This window comes from Varanus komodoensis, unplaced genomic scaffold (genome assembly GCF_004798865.1).
Source record: "Varanus komodoensis strain SLA01 unplaced genomic scaffold, ASM479886v1 scaffold1, whole genome shotgun sequence".
Classification (NCBI taxonomy): Eukaryota; Metazoa; Chordata; class Lepidosauria; order Squamata; family Varanidae; genus Varanus; species Varanus komodoensis.
In genome coordinates, this window is record NW_025335268.1 from 64,196,371 (window position 1) to 64,214,968 (window position 18,598).

The 18,598-nt window shown below is 38.7% G+C and overlaps 1 protein-coding gene across 1 annotated transcript; it reads right to left on the reverse strand.

Moving 5' to 3' along the window:
- Window positions 1-14,543: 14,543 nt before the first annotated feature.
- On the reverse strand, window positions 14,544-15,737 carry FUT9 (fucosyltransferase 9). Its single transcript, XM_044449302.1, has one exon. The coding sequence runs from the start codon at window positions 15,711-15,713 to the stop codon at window positions 14,544-14,546; it is 1,170 nt and encodes a 389-aa protein (XP_044305237.1). The 5' UTR covers window positions 15,714-15,737.
- Between the last annotated feature and the right edge of the window lie 2,861 nt (window positions 15,738-18,598).

Genomic DNA, 18,598 nt, shown 5'->3' on the forward strand with positions numbered 1-18,598 from the left:
ATCACATGCACTGCTTTGATGTTCTTGGAGTTAAGGATAAGATAAAAATTCAAGAAACAAACGTTTGGATTTAACAGCAACTTGGAGGTTTCTGCATTCAAATTATAAGGAAGATGAAGGTTCTTAGGTTGAGATGCAATCTATGTGGCCAGCTGGGAGGCCTTAGAAGCAACCTACGTGCCACAGTATTGCCAGAGAGGAAAATTATTCGAGGGGATGGATCTCCCATGCCTGCTGGAATGTCCCCCTGGTGTAAGGGGAAGCGGGGGGGGGGGGGCTCTCCCTTTCTCTGCGTGCGTGCCTGGATTGCTCCACATTGAAAGCACCCTCATCACCCTGACATTCTCATGGAATTACTAAGATACTATGGGGATTGTAATCAGTGAGGGCGAAAAAGGGGAAAGGAATTAGTTGGTTTCCACCCCATTCCCATACTGACCAGGACAATGGGTTTAGCAGGTAGCCATGCTCTTTTTCATTATTGTCACTGCAAGTAGGATACTGTGTTCTTCATCTTCCCAATGTTTAAGCATGTGTGGTAAATGTTTATTAGAATGCGCTGTATGATGGTTGCCTGTATCCATTTCCAAGGTGAGCAGCCAGGGCTTTCCCTGTTTTAAATAGAGATAGATTCACATAAAGTTCACGGTAACGGATGCTCTTCATTTGAAAAGGAAAACCTTTCGCATGTTTTGTAAGCACCTTCTCAAAAACATTTAAGTTCTTGAAAACCACAAATGAAGACACTCGATCATATTGAATAGGCTCCTATGTTAATTAAGCTCTAGTGATTTTGGTTTATTCTCAGTTTTCAAACTTGGTTGACACCAATTTATCATGATTTGGTTGTTTTATTGTAACCTGCTTATGGCTGAAAAATAAGCTGTAGAACTAGTCTACTGTTCAGAGATGAAAAGCATTCCATCAGCTGGAGTAACATCTGGGTCAGGATCATTGGCAAAATCAAACTCAAAAAAAGCGACGTTTTAAATTGTCTTTTTATTTTAAATATACCTATTACAACCATTTTATCCACGTATTGACACTTATGTACATATCCAGTGTTTATCTTTTGGGCATTATGTGCTAAATAAATACATTTTTAAAAACCCAATGAAGTGCTTGAAACCTAGTGGAAAACAAAATTTCATGCACATTGCTGAAGCCATCATTACGACTCCAGTTCCCTGGCATTCCACAAAACTGATCCTTGCAGTCTGCAGTCAATCTAATATGTATTCATGAATGTAATTACAGGTAATCAGAGACACAGAAATTTCACAACAAAAGGGGGAAGGGAATACAACCATATAATTTTACTTTCACATATTAAGGAGGCAAAAATGGTAATCAAACAACAGGAAACCTGGCTTTGTCTGAGGTTACACTTGAGGAGCACAAAGATCTTCAACTTGTAATTTATAAACAAGTATACACATTTTTACAAGGCCTTCTGTCTTTCAATGGCTTCTTGAAATCTGTATGTTAGATGTGACAAATAATTTTCTACTGTCGCTTTTATAGCTGTTGGAAATGTACTTACATTTATGTACAGTAAGTGAGAGATGATAAGCACAATGCATGAGGCTGGAATAACAAAGCAGTCCCATCTTACTATGCCTATAAATGGAAATTCTACTCCTGAATTAGGGGAAATGCTAACAAGCTCTGACACATTTCTGGTAGGCTAGAGTAGAATAGAACTGATTTGTGTATTTTGTATTGTCTCCTTCTAAAATTTAGTAGTTGAAACAGAAAGTCCTTGCTTTACCTAAAACCATGTCTCAAAAATCGTATGAAAAGCCACTTCCCCTCTGATATGATTTCACCAGCATCTTAAGGCATTTTCCAACAACCAAGCTAGTACATCACTATTTCCTCAGTATGTGGATTAAATACAGTGTTAGTCAAGCTTAATCCCTATTCATTCCACTGGGTCTACATAGGGCTAACAGTAGATTTAAGCCATTCTTGACAATACTACAGAGGAGTTCAATCCTTACTTCTTATTTGATGTGTTGAGGTTTATTATGGGTATACAGCAGTGGCTTCTCCGTCATCATTCACAGCTCTGTTTCACCAGAGCATAAATCATTGACAATTGCACCAGTAAATGTTTATCACACTCCAACCTTCTTCACAATTCGCATGAAGGAACAGTGAGACTACCTAATAGCACCCCTTCTCATTTTGTCAATTGTTCTGCGATTGAAAAGCACCTTGGCTAATGATTTCACTTGCTGACCTATTTAATACATATATTTTTAAAATGATCTCATGCAATCTGTTATTCTAAACGAAGGTTAGCTAAAATCAGCTATTTTTCAGATATGGAAAAATACAAAAATAAGTAGAAAAAGTGACTTATGAAAGTAGCTAATATAAAATGCAAAATGATTCATTGGTGTGTTGGGTGTAAGTTCTTATTGGCTTGTGTCAAAATGGGACATACATTTCACAATAACTCAGAAAACAGAAAGAAACACTCTGAGCAAAATACATTTTACATACTGTACACTTGGCATGTTGTAGATTTTTAGTTAGGGTTTTTTTAAACAAAGTAGTGCAAAATTGCAGTGCATTAATACAAGTTAACAAATATTTCCATTTTTAACTTTGTGCTCAGTCACTGAAGACAAGTTGGCACACAAAAATTAACAGCACAATCTTGTGCATATTAATTCAGAGCTAATTTCCACTAAGTTCAATATCGCAACCATAATTATCACAGAGAATGCCCGATACGGATATGTAGATTGGCCCTTGAAACAGTTAACTTGTATGAAAAAGTACCATTTTTATAAAACTATCTGGTTGCATATTGACAAAATACAGTGATAGAATAATGACACAGTAATTCCTTATGCAATACATGTCAATTTTCAATTTATTCACAGACAGAAGTAAAGTGATGGAAAGCGTTTTATCCATAACAGATCCCAAACTCTGCTATTGACGGCTCAATAGATTTTCCAATAGTTTTACTCCAGCAAAAAATTTGGTTCATTTAAGGTGCTGACTATACACATTTGTAAGTGCTTGTGTCATTTCTGTCTCCATAGGAATAAACAAGAAAATTTCTTCTCTTGGCTAGAAAATACATAGGAGGTTTTAACTACAGAATTAAAAGCAAGATTGGACCCAAGATTGAACCCAAATAAGTACTTCTAAATCGCACTTAGATCAGTGTTGGACTTATATGTGTGCTAAGTTTGGTAACTGCCAAGACCCTTTACATACATCTGGTGCATAGTGAGTGATTCCGTTGATCAGAAATACCTTAAGTAGTGCCAGGTTCTTTTTTCTTTTAAAAATCTTTCATGCTGATAAGAATATTCCTGTAGGAAGAGAACATGTCTTTGCTATGCATTCTGACTACACTGGATTACTCCAAGGTGGCAAAATTGTGCCTGTAATGTGAAGAGGCACATGTGCATACATGTGTGTTTGTGTGTGGTGGGCACTCCGGTGGAAAAGGGAGATTAAAAATCTCCTTGTGCAGAAGACCATTGGTAGCCCTTTGGATCCATATTGTTGAGCCACAGAATGCTTTGCTGAAAGTAGGATAAAATGGTAGCAAAATAATACGTGTCCCCTTCTCTTTGGTACACATGTTCAGGAATATATCATGCATGTACCTATTTACATGCATCCTTGCATATGCAAGTGATTCCAATCTGCTTTTGTAATTATACAGTAATATGGTAGTAGTTATAAAATTATTAAAAAAAGTATGGTCTTCTAATTGCCTTCTCACCGAGTGATGGTTTAGTGATCTAGGCATTGAGCCACTGTGGGCTGGAGGTGTATCATTGTTTTATGCACCAAAATTACATTGCTTCTATAATTCCTGAATCTGTTTCTCTCCCATCTTTGCTAAATGATGAGACCCCAAAACCTGGAAAGATTATATTTGTTGTGCTCATTTTGGCCTATTTTGTTAACAAATGTAGATATTAAAATGTTAATTACAACATTGGTTGGAATAGTTCAAATGGGATTTATCAAACTCAGATATGAGACTATCCGTTTTAAGATTAATTGTAAATCTGATAGCTTTAGATAGTAATAGAATGGACCAGGCTGCCATTGTTTCTTTGGATACCAAAAAGACTTTGATTAAATTTCTCAATTTAATTTTGCTACTTTGACTAAATTTGGCTTTCTTTTTTTATATAGAATTTTATATTCATTTGCAAGAGACAAAGCTATTAAAATTTCCCCAACTTTTCCACTTGTGAAAGGAACCTGAGAAGGGTGTCCACTTTCCTAGCTGATATACGATTTATGAATGTACACTTGATATGCAAAGTAGCATTGAAGGATATGATCACAATTGTTTCACATTGGAAATTACCTTTTTGTTGATTTTACTCTTTCTGCCAGCATAGAATTGGTAATCAGCAGTGATGCAACTGATGAATACATTTAATAATTTGTTTAGTTATTCACTTAATTGGTCAAAAGCTAAACTGATGCTGAGGGAAGATTCTATCTTATAGAGCATTAGCACACTAGCAATTTTGATTGTTCCTGGGTGTTCTTACTAATCTTTGAATACTTATTCCCAGAGAAAGATCTCAAATAATTAAGTTTAGTTTGTATAAATTGATCAATGAGACTTCTCAGGATCTAGAGACACCTTTAAATTTGTTGGGTATGATAAATACTCTGCCTGGGTTTTTATAAGTGGGATTCTCTTATCTTTACCTGGGAAATAGTTTCAGAAGATCACTGTTTTCTTAATTATTTGGGGGTGCCCCACATCTGCATCCTACCTGTTTTCTCTAAACAGATGACATTCAGTTATACACATACAAGATCAGATAAGGTCCTTCCCACAATTTCTACAGTTAGAGATGTGTGGCATATAATGCCATGTACCTTAAACTTTGAGCTATTTTCTTTGAGTTTATGGATCAATCTAGAGCTAAACATGAGACGAAAATGTTATTGGGGTAGATGTGGACAGATAAGGTGATTTTTACTTTGGATGAACTGACAGTTGCTGAAGATGTCATGTTCTAACTTCTAACTTTTTGTCATGTTCTAACTTTTATATCAAAATTACTTTCCACCTATGTCTGAATGTCAATACTAGCAGCATTTGTTAGTATCAAGATATGGCCTTGGAACTGTTACAGCATAAAAGTCATAGAATCATAGAGTTGGTAGGGGCCTGGAAGGCCATCTGCCCAATCATTTGCTCTGTGCTGCACTCAAGTCACCCAATCAGATTTCAACCCAGTCTGACCCTGCTTAGTTTCCAAGTTTAGGCAGCACCAAACACTTCAGGCTATATGGAAACTATGGAAGTCTCTGTCATTATTGAATGCACTTACTGAAGCAGGCAAAATGACCCACAATCCATGTTTATAAATACTTGTTATTGGTGAAAAAATATGCTGTATTGGGTTTAAGCAGGAATTGAGTCAGCAATTGGATTGTACATTGCCTAATCAATGGATTGGTCCTTTGACAGCTATACCAATAATAGCTAGGATCTTAGGCTGTGTCATTTTCAGCAAAATCTTTTTTGTGTCTATTAGACTTATTTTTAATCAAGGATTGTCTATTTGGACTAATTGGTAGCAGTGCAATGCAGCTAATACTCCTTTTAAACATGTTTTGTAAATGACCAAAGGTTGTGAATTTTGGGAGATTATTATATAGTTAATTTTTTACCAGAATAGTTTTAAATAGTCATTGAAGGTATATACTCCATTAAATGGAAACGAATGAAAAGTCAGCATGAATAGATTCTCAGTACCCTCTTGATAACTGAAGACTGATATTGCAACAGTGGAGGGAGCTTAAAATGCTTTCAACATTTGAATGGGTGGCATTTAGAGATCAAATGGATACTTATTTGGATATCTGGTCTGATTTTATTGAACCTTCTATATACTTCCTGATAATACGTTTTAATATATATGCATTTCATATGTATACTTGGTTATGGACATATACAAATGAATGTCAGGCAACATAGTTAAATAAACATACATTGTGATGGTTTTACCGAGACACTAACTTTTCCCTAAAATATGCATTTCATAAGAACATGGATCATGCGGAGTCATGTCCTGAATGCATTGCCCAATGTTTTTCTTATTTACTGGAGATTCAATACAGCTTGCAGCACTTCAGGTATACAGATGGAAAAGACTTTGAGGAAAATATGCCTTTTTCAAGTATAGGATGGAGCTCATGACAGAAGGTAGACTTTACCTGTATGAGGACTTTGGTAACAAACCAAATAATGGCATGATTTCATGGATATCAGGGTATATTTGCTAGACTTGGATTTGAGACAAGAAATTGAGCTGACTTGTCACCTTTAATGAATGACATCTTTTGAAGAACCCAATATTAGCGGAACAAGGGAGGCTCCATAACTAATATAGTAGAAGAGAAATGTTGGCCATCATTAAGTTCTATAAAACTCACATATGTATTAAGATAAGCAGAAAGTAGAATTTAATACTTTGGAACTTTGGGAAAAACATAATAATCTGAACTGGATAACTGCAGTGAGATGATAGAATACTGTGAGATCCCAAACATAGGCTAAATGTTGGATTAGAGAACTGTGTGCTGTCCAGAAATAATGCCAAAGTTGATTTAGGGGTACCAAAATGGCCTGTATGAGCCTTGGACTTAAAAATTTCCCTCTCTTTTCCTTCATGCACATGGGCAGAAAACAGAAAGTTTCTGTGTGGAATCATGCCTCCCAAATGATGCCCAAATTTGAGCAATTGTTTGGTTTGTCCTCACTTTTTCATGATTTGATTTCAGCTCATTTTACATTACCATGGTTCTATACATGCTATCCTAGAATTGAGAGATTTGGCCCAAAAACATTTATGGTGATCTGTGTTATCATAAATAGTAATTTACCTTTAAGCTAGGCAGAAATAAATACTGAATTAGATATATGCATAAGTGTAGGAGGAAAGAATGATTTGAGAACTTTTGAAATAGGTGCAATTCTTATACACTCAAACAACAGAGGAACAAGCTAGATGCAAGTGCAACCAGAAAAATGAATAATGAAAATAAAATAAAACAAGCACTCCAAAAGCTTATACACACATTTCTTTAGCATGGTATTCTCAGGGCTTATATGGATTTTGTGACATGTGGGGCTGCCCCACTCTTGTTCGTAATGTCTAAGTCAACACAGCCTGTGAGGTGACATCATGACAATGAATTGTCTCATTGAATTACCTTACCTAACTCTCTGTCCCTCACATGATGCAGTTATTTTACAGCACACACAGTATCTGCCTAGAGCAGCAGTTGATAAGACAATGGCATGTAGAATAGTGGCCACTACAACAGGTAACCCCTCATGCAAAGTAGGATTGCAGTGCTTCTGAACAGTAAAGCAGTAAAAGAAGAGATTCTTTAGGATGATATTGTTACATTGCACGAGACAGTAATGTATATCACTATTAACTATTATACCTCCTTGGTTTCCATATATGCAAGAACAGAAGTGAAGGATATAATTGTAAATTATTGCAATCAGTATCTGAAAGTTCCTTCCTCTTCATTAAAAAGTTCTTGCATAGATGCCTGCACCCGCTACCTATCCTCCTTAAGCCCAGTGACTCCTGCCTGTTGGAGGAGAGAGCTGCATCGGCCACACAGCGGCCACACAGCCTGCTCCTTTGGGGCCGATGCAGGAAACAATCGTACCACCAGTGCTGAAGGAAATTCTCATTGCCACTCAGATGGGTTTCTGTACAGGAAACAGTGGCCCCATGTTGCCTGAAGTAGCCAATGTCTTGGGCCAGCCCTGACCATCAGGGATCTGTTAGTCTTCCTTTCTGTCCTGGCGATTCTCATGTGGGCATCACAGTGCTGCCCTCAAGACTGCCTAATTCTGTAGTGCTGTAGAGTTATAGAACTATGGAAATTTGATACCTCCTCATTCAAGAAACCTCTTTTCTTGAACATGAGCCAATTTTCTGTTTGTTTTGCTTTTAACTTCTATCCGACCTCAAAATATAGTAAACTCCATGTATGCACACAGAGCTCACATCAGACTGGTTCTCTGATTTACAGCACATATTAAACTGTGGAATTTGCAACCACAAATGGAGTGATGACCACCAGCTTGGATGACTTTAAAAGGGATGAGACGCATTCATGAAGAATGGGGCTATCAATACCATGGTTATTATACATTATCTTAGTGTCAGAGGCAGAAAGCTTCCTTATACCAGTTGCTGGGAAGCAGAAATGGGAGGATTCTATTGCACAGGTGCGCTGTTTGTGGACTTCCCGTGGACCTCTGGCTGGGCACTGTGGAAACCAAAATGTTGGATGAGAGGGCTCTTTGATCTGATCCAGCGTGACTCTACTTAATGTTCTTCCTGTATGTGCAGAACCAGCACTGGAGTTGGCACTTCCCCCAAGAGGAACCAGTGGCCCAGATTAAGAGCTGCTATTAAGAGCTTCTTCAGATCAAATTATGAGGTCATGTTTTAGCAACACACACCTATTTTTAATATACTTATGATAGAAAGGTGCCAGGTTCTTAGGGTTATTTTTCCAGACTAAATATGCAAATTTTGAATGTCTAAAGATGTTTTCTACATGTTTTCACGATATGTATAAGTTTTTTTCCAGCAACTTTTGTTTGGTGTAGCTATTGGCAGAGATGAACAATTCTGGCATATTTGAGGCATATTCTCACTGCTGAACAACACCACCAAAAACTGAATCTCCATAATGAACTCATCCTTTCCTGGCCTTACTCAGACTGCTCAGATGTAGCCATGGGTATTAATCTGTACTGTAATTATTCTTTCAATTATTTGCATTTCACAGAAAACACAATTTAAAGAATGGGGTTTTATATAAGAAGTTCTAGATGTCAGTTTATGTCATACCAGGAATGTATCAAAAGCACTTTGTTGTCTTATACAGCAGTTTTTCACATAATTGCATTTTCTTTGTAGTAATAAATTTGCATATGGAAGTAATCATCAGAAAGTTGCAATTATCACAAGAATGGCACATGTGACCTTACCCATAAATTATTATATACTTTCTGTTAAATAAGGGCTGTATGATTCCTGTAGTAAGAAATGTAAACATTGCTGTTTCATAATTTTTTGATATTGCATCCTGAAGGCAATAATGTAATTCGACATCTACTTTAATGTTGAAGAGTATAAAATTTTATGATCAAACAAGGGTCAGTTACTTACTGTTCTATTGAAAGACACAAAAGCGTTGAAAATACAAAATAAACGTCTGTTAGAATTGTATAGATAGATCAGAATTTGTATAGATAACCCTGGAGGCAATGTTTCAACACCAGATTATCTTCAAAAGGCTTGTAGTTTGTGATAACATTGTGCAAAAGTAACTGAATTTTTTCTGCTAAATTTGTTTTACATGACTGGGACAGCTAGTTCCAACTGGAGATGGGCTCACTCTCTATTGTTAGTGTGCACCTACAATAAAGAGTCTTTTTAATATAAAATTACTTGCTGGTGTTTGCCTGTCTCTCTCACAGTCAGACAACAATCAAGAGGAACTCCTCTTTGTCCTCAGCAATGTTGTGAACAAGAGTTCAGCTAGTTTAGCAAGTAAGTGGAGAAGTGACAAATATATATTCTTCGGCAGGGGACAGAATCAGTTGTCCTGGTATACCACACTGTAAGAATAGTTGAAAGAGGACTCAGATTATAAATGACTCCCACATGGTATGGTCTCTTCAATTTCTCCAGCGCAACAGAACACAATTTTGAAAACATAACCTACATTTTGCTTTGCAGCATATTGCTTCAGAAAAGAAGAACATAGAAATTTTATCCAAAGTATAACCGCATGTGTGCAAAAAGGATTGGAAGCGAAGAAATGTGAACAATATTCAAGTCACGCAGTGGGGCGTTTCTGCCCTAACAACTGGACTACAACTCCTAGAATCCCTGCCCAAACCAGTTAGTAGTTTTTGGGAATCATCACAAATGCCACAGAAAATAGGGCAACAAGTGGACAGAGGAATTTTCATTCGGCCACATTCATGCATCTTATCAATTTTCCATTTCAGTGTAAATGCTGGTGAATGTAGGGGATTCACAGTTTCTTTTGAGAAAGATCTTTTTGAAAGTCATAGTACCTACATATATGACACAAATACCTGAAAGGGTATCTTTAAGACAACAACAGCATCAATTTTGTCCTCTAATTTTGTAGCATTTTGTTTAGCAGTTTATATTGCATAAATTTTTGAAGCAACTGTTCTGGTCCACAGGACTGTACATGTAGAGCTTTTACAGAAAGAAAAATTCCTCATTTTAAGAACAGCACACAGATCTGTTTCCTTCATTGAAATTAATAGGAGGGCCATTGCAACCACACATGTACCAATATTTCTATATTTATAAACAATGGCTGGAGACTTTCTAAAAGAAAAACAGAAAGATTAATGCATTATAGCTTCATTTGTCCATATGCTCTGAGAAACATGCAAAGGATTTTGAAACTGTGAAATGATTAGTCACAAAGGGAATGCTGTTTCTATAGGATTAGCTATCACAGAGTTACATCGCAAGTCCATGGTGAATCGGTGTCATAAAGATATTTTGGATCATTATATTGCAGATACAAAGGTTAATTTGTACATTATTTGACACTTAAAAGTATATTTATTGTCTTTGGGTTGGATCCAGATGTATTTGTTGTTAGAGTTGGTCCAATTAATCAGTGGGACTTAAGGTAGTCCTCATGGTTGACTGGGCAACCATCTGAGTGGGATCGTGGGACCTGTGGCAGCAGGGGCTCAAACCAATGGCCTTCTAGGCCCCTTCCAAATCTACTAATATGTGATATGAGTAACTTGTCTAATTGATTTCAGTGGCTAATTTAAGCATGACTAAATCTTGATCCAAGTCAACATCCTTGTTGCTAGAAGATGCATGGTAACAAACACAATGTATGTGTTTACATGTGTTTCCTGAGTATGAATAAAAATTGGGTGAATAGAGGGAGAAATGAATTTGAAATCACAGACTTGATTATTTCCAAGTACATTTGTGATGCCAAGGAGGGGAAGCCCTGATTGCACATGGTTCCATGTCACACAACAAGCCAATGTAAATACAACAAATTCCCCTCTAAATATACAGGAGAGGGCAAGGCAGTGGCCCTCTCCACCTCAGGCAGTGGTGATGCTCATTATGTGTATCCTGGAGAAGTTCTCCTGGCGCTGAGCCTATATTCTTTTTGGCACCAGGTCAAAACCTTTTTATACTTTAATAATACTTTAGAATAAGTATTATTTTAAAAATTAGTACTTTAATAATTTTAATCAGTCATTCTTGACTTAATTTATATTTATTGGTTGCATATTGCTTTATATTCATATCAATTGTTATTTGCTTTTTATTTTAATGTTTGTAAGCCGTCCTGAGATGCCACGCATAGAGGATGGCATATAAAAGCTTAATAAAATAAATTATGAGAAACACCTCAACAGATTTGGACAGAAAATGAATTATAAATTCAACACTCCTAAATTGTATAGAGAAAGCTGAGGGAAATTTTTAATTTTGGATTCCATTGGCTAGTTCCAAAAACTGAAACAAAGAAGCCCCATGCCAATATTTTGCAGATTGGTAATTTATATGTGCATTTTTCTGCCGACTACATAGTTTCTGCTCTGTGAAAATTTTGAAAACTGTGCAATGATCAACTAGCTGTTAGATATGATTAAGATCAAACTACATTTTAAAAAGTTTGCATTCATCCAACACCCATGATAGTTTATTAAATAATAAATGATGATATTATTTAATAATAGTAACACTTGAAGAAAACTTGGTTGAAGGTTTCCTCCAGTGAAACCAGGAGGGTGAGAACACTTGCCAACTTGGTCTAGACATCATGACATTTAAAAACAAAAACAATGGGCTGTTTTGTATGAGTGATGCACTGCCAGGCTCTTCTGCTTTACAGTATAACTCGTAATTGTCACCTTTATAGGTTGTACAGAGGAATGTGTAAATCTGAATTGCTGGGTTGTTTAGCCATTAAGCAACCCAGGTTTTAACCTCAAGTTTGTTGCTGGGTTAACCACTACATTGTTTAGTGGATAAACAATCCACTGGTCCAGGTTCATATATCATATTGAGCAACCTATAAAGAAGACCATTGTGGGTTGTGTACGAAAGCTGAAGAAGTGAGTGTCCTGAAGGCAGCGCCCCTTCTCATGCATGGCAACCATTGCCTCTGCGACCAAACAGTGTGCAAACAGCCTCTGAGCAAACTCTTACTTCCATAGACTGTTTGCATTGCTTGCATAAGCTGTCCTCTTCAGCTTGAATCAAGATTTAGTCAAAGTAGACCCCTTGAAATCAATGAGATGTAGTTAATTATTAGTAACTTAAGATCCATCAATTTCATGGACTTTTATTAAGCTGGGAGTAAATCTGGATCCATTCCTTCTATCATATTCTTGGAGTGCAGGCGTGGGCAACTTGTGGCCCTCTTAGCTATGGCAGATGGGAGTTGCAGGCCAAAGCATACAGAGAACCAGAAAGTGTCCTGGTACACTGTTAAATAAAATCACAGATAGTAAGTTCATAAAAGGACATGAACAAATCAAACTACAAAGTGGAAAGCCATTTGACATCAAAAGATAGGCTCATCTTCCCCGATGCCTTGCATAATACAACAGCAATTATACATGCATTAAAATCACCATTGCTTCTCTTAGAACGAAAAGCATTCCGGCACTGAGGAAACAGCCATCGAATATCCTTTGTGCCAACAACTGACTAGACCTTCTATAGGATGATGCATTTACGAATGTCATTAATATGGTCTATTGTCCAGTGAAAGGACCCCCAGTTAGAAACAGTCTGCTGGAAGAGCAGAAGGCAGGGAGCTCCACCTCTCTCGTCAACTGCCAAACCATATGCACCCCATTGGACAAATAATGAGAACTGGCTACTATGACACTGCCAGTGCCTTTCTGGTTACTGCCCTGATCCCTCTCCTCTTCTCCCCCAGTCCTGATAGAGAAGTAGTCTTGATGAAAGACTCATGACATTTTTGCAAACTGATAACCCTCCTTTTATGGCAGGGGAAAGTAATATGCCACCCAGAGGGCGCATGTGCCCTCCATGCCCACTGAAATCAAGGAAAACTTATTTTAAAGTCTGTAGCAGCTATGGAGCACTGAAAGAGCAAACATCAGCTGCTTGTGAATGTGGCCCTTTCACCCTCAGGCGCTGCTATAGATGTTTGTTTTGCGTTTAGTTTTGGACCATGAGTGAGTGTGTGTGTGGAAAGGACAGGGCACATGGGGCAGTGGTGGTGTTGGAGCTGAAGCCTTGAACCTCTACAGTTATCTATTCTGTTCCAGGAGGTTAAGCTGGAGCTGAAAACAATGGCGACCTTATCCAAGAACGGCCAAGAATTTCCCTCAGAACACATTCCAGAGCTGCCTCTTAATCATGTATCCAGAAATAGATGCCTGTTACCACTGTGCCAAGGGTATGGGTATGTTCAGTTCATCAGTCACACAAAGCTGATGTAGATGGAGCAAAATCCACATCTCTTTGCTTACAACTATCATTAGAAACTATACAGTAGCTTCTTGTCTCTCCAAAGAGGAAATCCATTTGAGCCAACCATTACATCACTTTTGCCTAACCTGGTCCCCTTGTGATGTTTTGGAGTACAACTCCCAGCATCCTATAGGCTAGGGGATGGTGGGAGATGTAATCCAGCAAAGCACACAGACACCAGCTTAGTGAAGGCTGCTTTGTGTATTGGCTAGTGACTTATGCAATGCAAAAATGTGCATGGTGGGGAGATTAAAAATAGACATGGTAAACAATAAATTACTCTTCAGTGCACACAACCAGCTATAGACTTAGCAGGATTTCTAACAAAATATACATAAAGTACCACGCCGATTGTTCAGAAAGGAACAGTTTGTGCAGCTACGTTGCACCAGAAACACATATGGATCTCTAAAAAGCACCCATGTGAGTTACTTCTCAGTTTTTCTCTAAGTACATGCTGCAAAGTTTGCTTCTGGCAGTTTTCTCACAGAATGCAATAAGCGTTTGATTAAAATATGACAAGGAAATCACCACAGTGCTGATTGCTTTAACAATGTAATGAAACATCTGCAAAGGTTGCCAGCTATTGATTCCTGTTTGAAGTCACCTCTGAATAAAATAAAAGATGATGATCACCTTTGCAATCCAGAAAATGGCTAACATCACTGACAGCATTAGATTATTTCAACCAGATACCTCTGTGTGAAAAGTAAGGAGAGCAGGTTAATATTTCTTGATTTGGGAGGTAAGGAATATCCAGATTAAAATCAGTTTGTATAAATCGAACACGCTATACTCGGGAATGGGCAGGTGATGAACATGATGTTTTCTCAGGAGTTCCTTTTTTCCATCTTGGAATCATGATGTTTGTCCTCTCTCTCTCTCTCTCTCTCTCTCTATATATATATATATATATATATATATGTGGTGTAAAAATGGGATAAAAGTCTAATTCCAGAACCATTTTTCTAAATTACCAACAGACTTGTATTCCTGGTGTCTTTTGACATGGTCACAGGCAAAGCATGCGTGTGATTCCCAGAACTGAGGAAGGCGGACTGAGAAATCCTTCCTCCAGTTGAAGTAACTAATATAGAGTTGATCATTTTTGTCAAGCATCAGAAGATATTCTGAAAGGTCCCTGGGGGAGAGGAAATCTTCCACATGTATGAAAGAATTAGCTGGGATATAATTCTCGTAGTTTTCCCTCGGAGGGCCTAGCACAACTGGCACAGACCCAGCCAGGAAAGCATTGTAAAGCTTCTCTGTGATATAGTCTTTGTGGATAGAATTCTCAAAAGAAAGGTAAAACTTACAAGTGGAAATTGTTGGGATCAAATTTTTGTCACTTACGTAATCTCCAAATGCTTGCCCGTAGGTATGAATTTCAATGTATTTGCTTAGTTCATTATAATACTTGACCCGAGCATGCTCAGGGTTCCAGTTACTCACCACCCAGCAAACCAGCCTTTCTTTATTTGGCACTTCAAACAGAAAGGCGTTTGTGCTGACCATCATGAAGCCATAAGGCACTTGAATATCTGAATCACGGCGGTAAGTGAGGGTCAGGTTAAACAGATGCTCAATTCCACTCTTTTGTGGAGTGTGCGTTGGCGATTCCAAGTTCATCCAGATCCATTTCTGAAAGGGCGGCCTGGGTTGTTGAGGTAAATTAGTCAGATCCCAACTGATGTCTCTGTGGTGAATAAGAACGGCATGAGACCGGTTATATAGTGTGCGGTCCGTTGTCAGGTGGCACCCATGGATGTTAAATGTTGGGCAGAATTTCAGGTCAAAGGTCTGGCCAAATGGCCAGACCCATATCAAAATAGTTGTTTCATTGATATAATCGTTTTTGCTGGAGAAGAAGTTCTTCATCTTCAGAACTGAGCTGGCAGATTCAATAGGACCAGAGATCCAGCTGTTTGCGGGTTTGATATAAATAAGCAGACATGCCATAAAACAGCCCAGCACAATGAAGAGGACTAGAAATGGGCGGAAGATTCCTTTGGATGATGATATCATAATTTGATCTGTGAAGATAAGAAGATGGAAATAAAAAGTCACAATTTTTAGATTAACTGCAGGTGCCCCATAACAACAATTGCCTACATACATCTTCAGATGTTTGTTTGTTTTTATAGCGTACAGCTACAAAGCTTCATATATTTCTGCTAGCATTTTTAATACGTGGCCATACTATCTCAGCAAATCCAAATACAATGAGCCATTGGGAAGAACCATCATGTTTCTCTTGCTGCCTTAAGAGGAATTTGATTTCATTGAAAGTATGTGAAAGGTTGTAATAAATATGTCAATTGTTCTGAGCTGTACTTATTCAATGTATTTTTTATTTGGCTCATCAGTACTGAATTTCAATGAAACTCATCTGTATGTGTCATAATGTGCCAAAGATGTTCCTCTGTAGCCTCCTCTTCTGGTGCAGTTGCCCCCGCTTTGCTGTGTAGTTCCAAGAATGGAGAAGTGTACATTACAAAAAGGAGAATGGAAAGGAAATTGGTTTTCTTAACTTGCAAGCATGGTGACTAATTATGCATTTCAGTTCAGTGGTGGGTTTGGCACACTTAAAACATTGTCTAGCCCATAGGACTTAGGATGCAAAGGCAGCTTCACACATTTGTTTTGTGCATTATTTTCTGATGACAGAGGACTGCCAGCATGAGCTTTAGGAACACCTGGGAGTGAATCCTCACTCAGCAATGGGACTTACTGGGCCGGCTTCCCAATCCCCTAATCCCCATGTAACACCACCCAGATCTTCTTTGCTGAATGAGGCAAACATGAAAGCATCCAATTATTTATTCTTCTATGTATCAATATTATTAATGCTAGCATTTGTAATACTGGTAAATATTACTAGTATTATTAATACTATTATTTATTTATTTATTTATTTATTTATTTATTATAGCATTTTTATGCCGCCCAAGTCGCAGAAAGCCTCAGGGCGGCTTCTAAAGCAGAATAAACAAACACAGACATTAAAAATCCGGAGCATCTCGGCAATAGTATAAAACCAACCATTAGAAACAACAACTAACAATTAAAATATCATTTAAATAAAAAGGTCTTGGCCTGGCGCCGAAAAACAAATAACGATGGCGCCAGGCAGACCTCTCTGGGGAGCACATTCCACAGGTGGGGCGCCACCACAGAGAAGGCCCTCCTCCAGGTACTCACCCTCCTAATATCCTTCACAGAGGGCTCCCGGAGAAGGGCCTCCTCTGCCGATCTCAGGAGGCAGGAGGGCATTTATGGACGCAAGTGCTCCTTTAGATAACCAGGTCCCAAGCCGTTGAGGGCTTTATAGGTGATAACCAACACCTTGACTTGGGCCCGGACTTCAATGGGGAGCCAGTGAAGCTGACAGAGGACTGGGGTTATATGAGAACAACGCCCAGTCCCCGTCAGCAACCTGGCAGCTCTGTTTTGCACCAATTGAAGTATCCGGACCGTCTTCAAGGACAGCCCCATGTAGAGCGCATTACAAAAATCTAATCGGGAAGTTACCAGTGCATGTGTCACAGTCACCAGGCAATCATTCTCCAGGTAGGGACGCAGCTGATGGATCAGCCGAAGCTGAAGGAAAGCGCTCCTCGCCAGCACTGTTACTTGAGCTTCCAACGATAGCTCTGGGTCAAGGCGCACTCCCAAGCTGCGGATCCTGTCCTTAAGAGGGAGTGCAACCCCATTCAGGACAAGGTCAAGGTCCCCCACCCCGAAGTCCGACCGGCCTACCAACAGGACCTCAGTCTTGTCTGGATTGAGCTTCAGTTTATTGGCCCTCAACCTGCCCATTACCTCAGCCAGGCACTGGTTCAGTACAGCCACTGCCTCACCTGGATTAGCTGAGAACGAGAGGTAGAGCTGGGTATTATTATTACACTACAGCAACACCCCACTTGCCTTCCTCTTACAAGAAAGTTAAGACAGCTTGCAAGATTCTTGTCCTCTCCTTCTATCCTCACAACCACCCACTGAGCAGAGACTCAAGACTGGCCCTGAAGTCACCTAGTGAGCTTCACGGGCAAGCCGGAACTAGAATCTGGATCCCTGAGTCCCAGTCTAGCACTCTAACCACTATGCCATGCTACACCACTACATTACATCAGCAAAAATAAATGTAACTATACCACAGTGCTGTGTCTGTTTCATTCTTCTTTGTTAATTCTCTCAGGGGAAGCAAGTCACAAAATCACTTCATTATTCAGCAATATAGAAGACAACAAAAAATATTGAAACCTCTCATTAACAAAATGAAACTGGGCTGAAAGAAAAATGGATTTAAGCAGGCAGTTCTGTTCTGTTTCTTCCCATGCCATCCTGTCCCTTGAATTCCAGACAATGCAGATCAAACCTATATAGGATCCAGATGGAAGCTGTTCCACATGCTGCTTGTTCTGGCCAGCTCCAGAAAATCTCACAAGAGCAATAGAGGGAAGTGTATTTGCATAAGTAGCCTTAAGCATGATTTGCAGTTCAACCTTCTCTCTCCCTCCACAGAAATGGGCTTGCAGCCTTGGCCAGCACCACTCTGCCTGGGTAAAGTAACCTAAGTAAAGTAGGTAAAGAATTCCTTCCTGTTCCCTGCTTGGCCCCTGAAGGTATGTTTATGGAGATCCTTAAAAGAGAGTGAAATGGATTGATGGGAAATTCTAGGCATTTTAGGGTTTTCAGGCAACTGCTGTATTGCTTTTGTTTTCTTAGCTCCTGTCTGCAACTTGGCACAATGCATAACAGATCTTATATAGGTAAGGGGGCAGGAGCTGATGGGGCACAAATATACTCCCTTTCGCTCCAGGACAACTTGCAACAACCTTCTTCCCCCTCCAGTACATACAATATCAAGAACTTTATCCTTGCTAAAAAAAAATGAAAAGTCCTTAGCTGCTTCAAATTAAGATAAGAAAATCACTTCCCATAAGGACTTAAACATTTCTTCTCCTGAGGATTGATTTGGGAGGCATTTTCTCTCCAGTATA